The sequence below is a fragment of the Leuciscus leuciscus genome (genome assembly GCF_965113295.1).
Source record: "Leuciscus leuciscus genome assembly, chromosome: 15".
In the NCBI taxonomy this organism is placed as follows: Eukaryota; Metazoa; Chordata; class Actinopteri; order Cypriniformes; family Leuciscidae; genus Leuciscus; species Leuciscus leuciscus.
In genome coordinates, this window is record NC_138739.1 from 6401486 (window position 1) to 6415008 (window position 13523).

Consider the following 13523-nt stretch of genomic DNA (forward strand, 5'->3'; position numbering starts at 1 on the left):
CAGAAGTCACACTTACCCTGTAACTACATGAACAAGAGTATATTTCTCTAGTATTTAAGCAAAAGTTGCAATAGTTTTAGTTCTCAGTGCACTTTTGTTAAAAGAAAGTCCTGTATAAATGCACAAATATGGACCCTATAATTTTTTTTAAAAGCCTATATGTATTGGTATACTGTTATTACAAAACGGTTTGCAGTGTCTGTTCTCGCTATATTGCTCTCAAATGTAAGATTGTTGTATTATAATAGTAGAATAAGTAACGCTTAGTTCTAAAATACCAACAGTATAAATAATTAGTTAATTCTTCTGGTTATTACCCCTTTATTCCTAAAACTTTACATGTTGTAGGTACACTATAATTACAGAAAGTTACACTGTAAATTAGTTTTAAATACGCAGTTCTTTGCGGGCTGTAATCTAAAGCGTTACCAAGCAAACTCCAGCAGCTCGAGCTCTTACTAGAACCAGGAAGTGTGATCATATTAGCCCGGCTCTGTCAACACTGCGTTTGCTCTCTATCAAACATTGCATACATTTAAAAATCCTGATGATTACTATAATCTACTATTACTAAGATCAGAGCTTAGAGTGACTGAAATAAACAATATCATAAAACAATGAAAAGAAAAAAAATTAGTTTAATTTAGTCATTAAAAACAGGTGAAACCAATAGGCTATTTAACCCTTTCACGTGTGATTCTGACTGGGTGAGTTTTTTCAAGGCGACATTTATTTTAAAACGTTTCTCCATTATTGTTTCCATGGCGAACCGTCATGATCTTGATTTAAAATGTGAGATGGCGCCGCCATGTTTGTTTGCGCCGCAGTTCAAATTGTCTGAAGAGTTTGAATCTGACAGTTATGTGACATCACTGAACATTCCAAATCCCAAATGTGGGACCGTATCACTCAAAAGGTTTACTCACCGAGCCTGAACCTCTTGATCTCACTGTTGATCTGTAGTATATAATATCCAGTATGATCAGTTCTGGTGTTTGTGATGGTCAGAGATCCAGTTTGATTGTCCAGATTCAGTCTGTCTCTGAATCTCCCATCAAGAACATCATCATACACAGTGATTCTGTCGGCCGTTACATTGATTTCAGCTATTAAAGTGTTTTCATCTCCAAACCTCCACTGAATCACATCATCATCCTTCATTTCAGTAAGATCAGAGTTTAGAGAGACTGAATCTCCCTTCATCACTGACACAAACACAACACCAAACACTCCTGAAGAACAGAGTTTTTCACAGATTAAAGCTTTAAAATCACTTGATGTTGGTTTGATGAAGCTTCACTAAAATACTTTTAATCAGTTAAATGTGAAGTGATTAATATTCTGCAGAAGTTCAAAGACAAAAGATGAGGAATGAAAATGAGAAATAGTTGAACAGTTTTATATAATCAAGTGACTTTAATCTCAAATAAGAGTGTTTTCTCTCAGCAAAATCACACATTATCTGTTTCTATACGAGAATAACAGTGAATGTTAATCCTTTCTGACTAATTTAACCAGTAATTTATCACATCAGAACAGAAACAACTGAAACCATAAAAACACATTTAAAACTCACCATCCAGACGCCACAAACACAAACAGAGCAAAACTAATTTGAGAAACATTTTCTTCATCGGTTCACTGAAAAGCCCACGATAGTAACTCTTAATGTCTGAAACACTCAGATTGCTCTGAAAGACTGAACTGAGATTTTTATCTGGTTGTGTGTGAATCCTCCCCCAACCTCAGTTAGTTTCCGCTCACACATCCGTCTCCTTTAACATCACGAAAATCTGTTTTGTGTGGAGTGGAAGATTGTGAGCTTCTTATTAGCAGGAGAGAAAATGAAGAAACGCTTCAGCCACAAACTACTGACACACACAGAGACGACAAGCATCCAGCAGAAGCTGTTTATCCACTGACAGATCAAACCATACACACAGATGCTTGTACAGATAAAACACAAGGAAATACTATTGCAGAGTTAATTTGACTCAAAAAGCCACTGAATCACATGTATAATGTTTGCTTGTGTTGTTACTGTAAAGGCCCTGAATGGTTTCGCTCCTCAGTACTTGAGCTTTTATCACTTTATAATCCTTTACATCCACTGCAGTCTCACAGTTCTGGCCAGTTGATAATAACTGGAAAATCAAAATACACTGGAGGCGGTAGATCATTTTCCTATTTAGCGCCAAACACTGGAATAGTCTTCCTAGCTTTGTTTGGGAGGCAGACACACTCTGTCAGTTTAAATCTAGAGTAAAAACACATCTCTTTAACCTGGCATACACATAACACATTATCACATTCCTATAATTCAAATCCATTAAAGGATTGTTAGGCTGCATAAATCATCTCAACCGGAACAGGAACACTTCCCATAACATCCAATGTACTTGTAACATCGTAAGAGGAACGGCATCTACACTAATATTAGTCTGTTGATCTCATTCTTATCCCGAGGTTACTGTAGTCAGCCGGATCTGGTCCGTATCCAGATCAGATGGAGGATCTGCACATAGAGATGAACACAACAGCCCTGAATGTCAGCAGAGATCATAGAGACAGACCGCCTGTGAAGACCTCGTCGACTAGACCGTCATCGGCACAGATCCTCAGCAAACACCAGAACCAGACCAGATCTCTGCACAGACCCCTATTGTGAACATGATTTCACCAATGTAGCAGTACTGTTTACTTCATGGTTACTTAATATGAGGGGGAGTGCCCTTTAATTGCGTTCCTTCGGTAATATATAAGGGTGTCGCTATGGGTGTGCGTTCTCTCTGTGTCATTGAGTGAGTCACCGTGTTTCCGGCGGGAATCGTGAATATTTGTAAGGTAGGAGCTGTTGGCAGTGATTGTAGCGTGGCTTGTTCGTTGGGTTGTCTCACAGGGATTCCATGGGTTTTTGTTAAAGGGTGGACAGAGGAGCTTTGCGGGATGCCTTCAATTTGATCTGTTTCCATGGATATGTGTTTAATACGCAGCAGTTTTGGTGCCGTGTGAATCACACTACAGGTATGTTTTGACTGAGTTGATAACCATATGATCGTTAGTAGCCGGGCTGGCCAAATTCATATTTTGTGTGTGTGCTGTATTTTATATTTAAGGTGCGGGCCAACGTGCAAGGGATGTTACAGTGGGCTGTGGGTTTCATCTAAACCTCGGTGTGGATGTTCCTCTTGCTGTCTGCTTTGTTTTTCATGCCTGTTTCAACATCATCAGACTTGTCACCGTGACTATATCCTGTTTTCAGGGTTTGAGGGAGACAGGACCGTACGAGTTTGTCTGCTCTACTGAACCGGCAGACGAGCGCCATTAACTCTGTTTGAGCTCGCGTGTAGACGCGCTGTGCCTGGTCCCTTCTCCATTGTTTGTGTTCATGGTGTTTAACACGCTCAATCAGCTGGACCGTTGATTGTGGGCCGTTGGCGTGGTGCCTTCACCATCGATTATGTGCTGTGAGTAACCAATTTGAGTCAAAAGCCTTTAGTGGCATCCAAATATTAGATCAGCCACCTAACTGTCACCATTCCTTTCTGCAGTTTGTTTTCTTTAAACATTATTTGATTTTCTTGTGAGTTGATTGTTGGTGTGTGGTTTATATCTTCCTTATTGGTTTGAGTATATATTGACTGGGTATATTATCCATGTATATATTTTGTGTGTGATTTAAGTCTTCCTTGTTTATTTCTTATTTGTGGTAGACCCAAGGGTGGCCTATTGAATGTGTTTCTTTTTTGTAACATTGTTGGCTGATTTGGCCCATTTCTGCCCATCATAGAATTGGTTGTCGGGGTGACCGGACGCGGCACCTCGATTCGATGAGCCGAACTGATGTGGTGAACTCTTTTAAAATTGTGTCTTAGATTGCCTGTCGCTCTGCATAATGTTTTTTTTTTTATAACTGGTTTAGCGTGTGTGTGTTTTGTGTTACTTTGTCTTATTTCTTTTCTCTACAGAATTGGGTGTGGCGTGACTGTGCACGTATGATTGCTGTGTCCTTTCTGTCAAGCAGGGCCAGTGCCCAATTCTGAAGTGAATGTCCGTGTGTTATTTTGTGTGGATTCTTTTTTGATTTATTGGTGTTTTTGTGTTAAATAAAATTGGAAAACTTTTATTGATGGAAAATAAAGTTTTCTATTGTTTTATACTCAACCCATGTCTGATACCTGACTCTGCTGTAACGAACCTGTGAGCCTTGCTCTAGGGTGAAGGGCATTTCCCCGGAAAGAGGCCCCAGGGTGACGTAGTCGGTAACTTTATAACAGCCCACCTCATTTTGTGAGCCTTGCTCTAGGGTGAAGGGCATTTCCCCGGAAAGAGGCCCCAGGGTGGCTTAGTCGGTAACTGTATAACAGCCCACCTCATTTTGTGGTCTGGTTATCCATGCTAACGTGTAGGTTGAGCAGAATGTATTAAATCTTTAGTGTACCTCTAGTTAAAGCTGCCACAACAAGTAAAACAAAGATGTTGATCCTGGAACCACTTTCCAATCAACCAATCAGATTTGAGGGACAAGTTTACAGTTTATGTCAAGTTTAGGCTTAGAACCAGGGTGAGGTGCTTCAACATCAGTGTTATTCACCAATCATTTAAAATATGTTGATCCAGGAACATGTATGTCTTGGCAAAATCACAATGACGACCCCTATAACCGCTTGCGACGGCATCTTGTCAACCGCCTCGACAGACACCACTGTCAGGGTTGGGCTGCGGTTTTAAATAGACTTCTAGATCATGACTGCAGGGAAGGTCTTCATCTCCCAGATCTGAGGAAATCATGTGTTGGTTCAGTATAATACTTGGGGATTGCCTGGAGATGAGCACTGTATTTCTAGCGTGGAAGTACTTCTCCTACATTTGAAGGGTTAATTTGTGTTGATCCAAACTGGTATAATTCTGTAGAAAAATGGAAACAACTGAAGCCATAACAACACATCTAAAATTCACCAACCAGACGCCACAAACAGAACTAAACTAATTTTAAAAACATTTTATTCATCGTTTTTCTGGAAAAAAAACCCCATGATAGCAACCCTTAAAATATCTGAAAATACTTGCTATCAAACACGATTGAACTGAGATATTTATCTGGTTGTGTGTGAATCCTCCCCCAACCTCAGTTAGTTTCCGCTCACACATCCGTCTCCTTTAACATCACGGAAATCAACAAGCTTTTGCTGATCTTACATTTTCAAATGAATTCTGGCCCTGAATGAAAACTAATAGCAGAAGAGTGAAATATTGGATTAGATATCTGTATCTACTGGTGTGTTATTTAGTGCTGTGAGCTGTCAATCATATTTGACCTCTGACCTGTGACTCTTATTTGACTGTTGATGGATTCACTTTATTTCAGTGTAAAGATGTTTTGTGTGGAGTGGAAGATTGTGCTGATCCAGTTCTACTCAGCCGTCATTGAGTCTGTCTTAAGCACTTCCATCACTGTCTGGTTTGGTTCAGCTACCAAATCGGACATCAGGAGACTACAACGGACAGTCCGGACTGCAGAGAGGATTATTGGTGCCCCCCTGCCAACCCTCCAGGACCTGTACTCTTCCAGAGTGAGGAAGAGAGCAGGTAAAATCATCACAGACTCCACTCACCCTGGACACCCCCTGTTTGAACTGTTACCGTCAGGACGGCGACACAGATCACTGGCCACAAGAACTTCCAGGCACAGGAACAGTTTCTTTCCACAGGCCATTTCCCTTCTGAACACTTAACATGCCCCCCAAAGCATATGCCTGCAAGTGCAATACTCCCACTGTCTAGTGCAATATTCTCTTAACTCAGGTGATATTTATATTTATATTATTCATACTACTCAAAATACTGTAAATATGTTTATAATCTGTAACATGCGCTAGACTCCCACTGTCTAGTGTAATATTCTCTAATTCAGGTGATATTTATATTATTCATACTACTCAAATACTGTAAATATGTTTATAATCTGTAACATGCGCTAGACTCCCACTGTCTAGTGTAATATTCTCTAATTCAGGTGATATTTATATTATTCATACTACTCAAAATACTGTAAATATGTTCATAATCTGTAAATGTTTATTCAGACTAAACCCAACTGTGACCCTACTTTTTTACTTTTATACTATTTTTATTTATTTTTTATATATTTTCATTCTTAGAATTTGTATTACTATGTTCTTGTTGTATTTGTATTTGTATATGTGCACTGGAAGCTTCAGTACCAAGAAAAATTCCTTGTGGGTGCAAGCACACTTGGCAATAAAGCTCTTTCTGATTCTGATTCTGATTCTGATTCTGATTGTGAGCTTCTTATTAGCAGGAGAGAAAATGAAGAAACGCTTCAGCTACAAACTACTGACACACACAGAGACGACAAACATCCAGCAGAAGCTGTTTATCCACCGACAGATCAAACCAGACACACAGATGTTTGTACTGATAAAATAAAAGAGAAAAACCATTGCAGGGTTCATTTGATGCAAAAGCCAGTAAATCACATGTATAATGTCTGTCTGTGTTGTTGCAACAAAATTCATGAGTGAACATTAATGCAAACATAGAGTAACCTGTAAATGTAATCGTTCATTTAGAGAAATATAATTTGGTTACCAGAATGTTTGGTCTTGGGAAAATTTGATGAGAAATGCTTGAGTTCATAATCAGATATTTTGCTTTTGATTGCAGACTTTGGTATTTTGGTGAATCTGAGCAAAATTAAACACATGTGAGTTTTTCTTGGTCTTTTCTTCTGAACAAACTGAAATGTTTAGATTTTCTACCATAGTGTAGAAGTGATCTTTGATAGCAGCCTTTCTTTTGAAAGCCACATTTCTGGCATTTGTAATACTGCTTTTTAAATCTTAAATACTCAATTACACCATATGATATCACTGTCAAATGCAGAAAAGTTAATTCATGCATTCATGACCTCAAGGCTAGATTATTGCAATGCTGTAACGATAGGCCTTATTGGTAGATGTTATCTGAATTAAAATGAGGTCAGATTAAACTGTGTGAGAGTTTGGAGTGTTTAAAAAGATGAGACGTACAACAGTTATAGTGAATAAATGTGTAATAAAAGTGTATTTACAATTTCCACATGGAACTTACTTTAATAGGCAAATGACACAGAACTGGACACTGGACCAGAGTATGTCACTAAAACAGGTCAGTAAGAGAAGTCACAGAATGTTTTGACCAACCTTCTTACTTTTTGGGCCCAGTTTATAATGTAAATGAACTAGAAGAGCAGTGGATGGTGCCGCTCCTGATTGGGGCGACCCCTGTAAGATTCAAAATAGAGACTGGGACTGACGTAAACATTGTGGCAGAAGAGACTTTCACCGCACTGGTCCCAGTAAAGACACTAGAGCCAGCTAATGTCATATTGGATAGCCCTGGGGGAAAGTAATGCCCATTCTCTGCCTATGTGGCCCGTGGATATAACGTGAATAACCGGCTTAGTCAGTCTCTATCAGCTGACATGAACCTAGTAAGGAGAGTAGAGGAGGTGAACGGAGCTTCTGAACGCTATGATGCATTTGGTGAGCATGTCACACTCAAAACTGACCGTCAAAATACTAAATGTAAATGATGTTTGCTAAAATTAAAAACAAAAAATGATCTTTGACCAAATGGCATGAAACTTTGTAAAGTTGTCAACACTTTCTAGATAAAAAAAAAAAAAAAAATTTGAATGATATATATATTTTTTTGTTTTATTTTAGTGTGCGGAAAAAAAAGTCCCACTTGTAGTGTTTGGGGTCTCCAGAGACGTATGAAAATGTATATTAAAAAAAAAAAGTCACATTTTACTCAGTTTATTCATGTTTTTAGATGAGTCATAAGATTTTTGCCCATCTTTGTAAAATAGCCCGAGTGTAAACCACAAACGAACAGCACAGAAGGGTTAAAAGACTTGCCGCAGCCATATGCTGTGTTCCCACTCCAATGCTTTAAAGGGTGAAAGAGGAGTTGCAGAGGATCGAGAACAATGGTGTCGTAGAGCGTGTGACACAACCGACCGAATAGTGTGTGCCAATGGCACCCGTTCTGAAGAGGATCGGCAAAGCACGCGTCTGCATGGATCTTAAAAGACTGAACGAGGCAGTAAAACGAGAACATGTTGTGCTACCCAATGCTGATGAGATTATTGCTAAGCTTAGTGGAGCAAAGGTGTTCTCCTCCTCAGATCCCTCTCCACCCAGAGCGCTGCAGACTCGCCACCTTTACCACACCATTAGGGAGATATTGTTTCAGGAGGCTTCCCTTCGGGATCTCGAGCGCTCCAGAGATCTTCCAAAGGAAAATGCAGGAGACGCTTCAAGTGCTGGAGGACTGAAGGTCTTTATGAATGACATACTATGGGTCTTCCCGGGAACAACATGACTCTCGAACAAGTGCTGCAGAGAGTGGAGTCTACAGGGTTAAAACTGAACACGGAGACATGCACGTACAGACCTAATTCGGTTCTGGGTCACCTTATTAACGAGACAGGAGTGCAGACAGATCCAGATAAGTATGGAGCTATTCTTGTGCCAATAAAAATGAACGTAGCTTTTCAAGAAACTAATGAAAATATAAATTGGAACTAAATAAATTATCTCTAAAACTGAAAAAGAATAAATCGCAGGCAAATTTTTTGACTTCGTTTTTAATACACTGCATGTTTTGCTAACTATTTCTCATATTTCAATCGCTGATCTGAACTTACAAATGCACTTCCAGAGTTTTCACTTACGCTTCTGAAGTTTTCGTTTACACTCCCAGAGTTTTCGTTCGCCGTTCTGACACATTTCTCTCGTGGGGGCGGGGCTAGTAGCAGTGTGTTCTCATTGGTTACTGAGCTTTTGATTGATAGCTTCGTGACCTGGAAGTGAAGACGTCAGTGGTGTGTTTATGTGTGGATGTGAGCGTGTGAGCTTGGCTGAGGATAGAGGCTGGAGCGACGCGGAACGTACACTCTTACTACAAAGTGTTTTTGAAAATAAAGCTCAGGAAGCCTTCATCTCCCTTTCTTCTGAAAACCGAAAGAACTATAAAGTAGTAAAAGAGGCTGTTTTAAAAGCCTATGAACTTGTCCCTGAAGCGTATCGGCGACGGTTTAGGGGTTGGAGGAAAGATGAGCGTAAAACACATGTTGAAGTGGCAAGGGAATTGGCAAGTCTTTTTAATCGGTGGCGTACATCACTGTGTGTTAGTACCTTTTGAAGAGCTTTCTAATCTAATAGTTTTGGAGCAGTTTAGAAACATCATTCCAGAGCGTGTCGCTATGTATGTAAATGAACATAAAGTGACAACGGCTGCTGAGGCTGCCATTCTTGCGGATGAATATGTACTAATTCATAAAAACACCGGTGATTCTTTTAATAAAAAGGAAGATGGTAGCGGAAATGTAGTGAGAATGAGTCCGAACAAATCCGAGTACACTGGAAAAGTAGATCCAGATTCGAGTTGCAGGTATTGTTTGGAAAAGGGTCATTGGAAAAAGGAATGCCCCATATTGAGAAATAAGTTCAAAACCGTGGATCTAAAGGCCGTTGGTCTTGCGTCTAATACCGCATGAAGTTGAAAAGTAAATACCTTGTTACAAGCTCATGAGTAATCTATAAAACTATTGTTGGTTCTTGTCTTTGTTTCTTTCACCTCATTTGTGTTCTCAAGGCGCCTGAGAGCATTGCGAGGTGGAGTTGATAAAGGGTAGGTGGTGAGTGAGAGAGGGTAAGTGTATCCAATAGTTTTGTTTGATTTTTAAATCTGATTAAATCATCTTGTGAATTAGATTATGTTTTGTATGTGTTTTTGTATTATGTTTACAGAGTACCTTTTATAAGGGCCTCTGTCTTTGGGAGGGAGGTGTGATGATCCAAAGGGCTGTGGTGTTTTGTTTTGCCAGTAGGTGTCTCTGGCTAACACTTTTTGTGGGAGGAAAACAATTGGGGAGGCCAAACACATAATCAAATTTTGAACATTTAATATTTAATCAAGAAAACAGACATAACTACATTTACAGTAAAAAATCTACAAACACAAAACAACCACATCAAGCCTTGGACTGGAGTGGATGAAAAGTCAGCATGTCCACCAAGCAACAAGACCAGCAGAGACCAAGCCCAATTGTTTTCCTCCCAGGGTGAGAAAACCAGCATCTTATAAGCAGCATGGTTAATCAACCAATTCTCCACACCTGCGACACATCAATTAACCTGAAGACACAAAAAGTGTTAGCCAGAGACACCTACTGGCAAAACAAAACACCACAGCCCCTTGGATCATCACAGGGGCACAAATTATTCATATGACACACAAACACAAGTAGACAAAACCTGTTTAGTTCAAAAGCTCACTCGCCATGGCATGCCACAGATCATGAGTGAGATGACGAGACAAGACGAGAGACAATGTTAGTTTTTTTTGTGTGTGTGTGTGTGTTTTTTTTTTTTGGTTGTTTTTTTAGCTGACATAGACGCATACATCATAAGGACATGAACACACAAAAAAGAACACATATTGTACACTAAAATGGTCAGGGAAATAGATAGTAAATCAACAGTGTATCATTACTAATAAATGGCAGACAAAAAAAAAAAAAAAAAATTATGTTGCAGAGCTTTTGCTGCAGAGATAATGACTCCCTATCCATCCAGGTGACATTTATTGTAGTGTTTCATGGTGTGGTCTTGTGATAGACTAATTAGCCCCTCTGCTCCATGTCACACCGCCTCTGCTCCTGCTACGAGCAGCGCGGGCGCGGCCAGATCTGTCTCGCGCGCGCGCCGAGTGTGCACAGCTCGGACTACTGTCATTGTCATTGCGACTCCCCACCCTGCCTCCACGTTGCCCCCTAACTTTCCTATGAATACTTCGACCTCGTCTAACATACCCAGTGGCATTAGACAAAGCCTCCACCACAACACTGTCGCCGCGATTGCGGAGAGGCACACGGTCACCATGGCGAGCGCGGTAAACATCTCCCGCCTCGTTCCCCACAACACTAACACGCCTGCTAACTTCGCAATGAACACTCCGACCCCGGGAAACATTGTTCCCACCACTGACATTGGGCAAAGGACCATATATATTGGGCAAAGGATTCGCCATTTGTGCTTGGTGTAGGGCTATACTTTCACTTTCAGAATCACCGTCATTTTCTGAAGGCAGATAACGTTATTCCCCTTCAGAATCAGGGTCCGCGAATAGAACACCCAACACTTCATTGCGGGTAAGCTTTATTGATGCCATTAGATGATAATAATAATAATAATCTAATGCAAATACTCGCTGACGTTGACAATATTGATCTGATAAAATGGCTCACTCGCACACTAGCTCCGCTTTTGTTTGCACTGATTCAACGTGCTCTAGCTCAAAGATTTTGTATAGAAACATGACATTTTTCGGGGATGAAGTATGACATGTATGCTAACTAGTGGAGGGGAGGTCGAACGAAATTTGACACCCTGTTTGACAAAATTGGCCGTTTTATTCAGTGCCGCATCTTGTCGAGTAAACTCGACTGTGGCGCCTAGAGGGTTAAGAAGCTAGGCACCGGGGGTGGATGAGATCCGCCCTGAGTACCTCAAGTCTCTGGATGTTGTGGGGCTGTCTTGGCTGACACGCCTCTGCAGCATCACGTTGCGGTCGGGGACAGTGCCTTTGGACTGGCAGACCGGGGTAGTGGTCCCTCTTTTTAAGAAGGGGGACCGGAGGGTGTGTTCCAACTATAGGGGGATCACACTTCTCAGCCTCCCCGGGAAAGTCTAAGCCAGGGTACTGGAGAGGAGAATACGGCCGATAGTAGAACCACGGACTCAGGAGGAACAGTGCGGTTTCCGTCCCGGTCGTGGAACACTGGACCAGCTCTATACCCTCTCCAGGGTGCTGGAGGGTTCACGGGAGTTTGCCCAACCAGTCCACATGTGCTTTGTGGATTTGGAGAAGGCAATCGACCGTGTCCCTCGCGGCATCCTGTGGAGGGTGCTCTGGGAGTAAGGGGTCAGGGGCCCTTTGCTAAGGGCTGTCCGGTCCCTGTACGACCGGAGCAGGAGCTTGGTTCGCATTGCCGGCAATAAGTCAGACTGTTTCCCGGTGCACGTGTGACTCCGGCAGGGCTGCCCTTTGTCACCGGTTCTGTTCTTAATTTTTATGGAATGAGCTTTCTCCGCAGGGTGGCTGGGCGATCCCTTAGAGATAGGGTGAGAAGCTCGGTCACTCGGGAGGAGCTCAGAGCAGAGCCGCTGAGAGGGGTCATGACCCCATCGAGAGGGGTCAGCTGAGGTGGCTCGGGCATCTGTTCCCGGTAAGGTGTTCCGGGCGCGTCCCACCAGGAGGAGGCCCAGAGGAAGACCTAGGACACGCTGTGTCTTCCAGCTGGCGTGGGAACGCCTCGGTGTCCCCCTGGAAGAGCTGGAGGAAGTGTCTAGGGAGAGGGAAGTCTGGGCATCTCTGCTTAGACTGCTGCCCCCGCGAACCGGCCCCGGATAAGTGGAAGAATATGATGATGATGAGGATGAAATTACCCCCTCAATGTAGTTTAGTTAGTTTTGTTCCAATGTTATTTTCAGTTCAAACTAATCAAATAACACAAAGTTCAAACTAATATAATTTATAGAGTATGTAATGCAATCAAATCTGACATATACTGTAAAGATTAATTGTTAAACACTTCACTTAAAATATGTATATGAATTTCTTTTAATTTTTATTGAATTGCAATTCTGCTTCCTTTAATTCAAATTCAATTCAAATTCAAGAATTGAATTGGAATTCAGGAGTCATTCTCAATTCAATTCTGAATTGTGCACAAGCCTGCTTAACACGGTATTGAATATTTTTCTTGCAGTAAATCTGCAACTAGAAAATGTAACAGAGTTAGTTTTATGAGCTAATACGATTTAAAAACATTAAAAAAATAATAATATTTTAGCTGTATATGTTGTTTATACTGGAATATATTGCAAAAAAAACAAACAAACTAATTGGTAATATTAAAAAAATATATTAAATAATGTTTTTACAGATAGGCTATAAGAAGCACCTGTTAAAAAAGTACAAATAAAGCTGTATATGGTACACTGCTGAAATATTTCAAATATGCATACAGTTTGTATTCCTCTGAATAAATCATCTTGAACCTCAGAGTGAGAAACTTTATTGATAAAGGCAAGAAAATACATGACAAATATACAGCAGTAGAAAAGTGAGATCTGTGTCTCTTTATTATTATTTTTTGTACTTGAGAGAAGTTATAAACAAAGTGAAATATAAACAATAAAGTGACACTGTTAAAATCTGCCACTGCAAGAGAGCACAAACTCAAATAATCATCAGTATTTATTATGAAAAAAAACAAAAAAAAAACACTAGAAGAACAAAAACACACTTGAAGAACCTTTAAAGTTCAGCGTTCTGCTTTAGATTTCGATACTTCCTGAAAAACATGAACATAAAACGCCATAAATTAATAAATCTCACAGATAATTATACATGCAAAATCAGTTTGTGAGAAATGACATCATCAA

The 13523-nt window shown here is 40.5% G+C and overlaps 1 protein-coding gene across 1 annotated transcript in view; it reads right to left on the bottom strand.

The window, feature by feature from the left end:
- Window positions 1-481, bottom strand: part of LOC309474878 (uncharacterized protein) — a gene marked incomplete at its 5' end in the record, with an annotated part of 127136 nt that extends 126655 nt beyond the window's left edge. Inside the window, one exon of the mRNA XM_082137497.1 lies at window positions 430-481. Coding sequence (XP_081993623.1) covers window positions 430-481 — 52 coding nt within the window. The remainder of the gene's footprint in view (window positions 1-429) is intronic.
- Window positions 482-13523: the final 13042 nt, after the last annotated feature.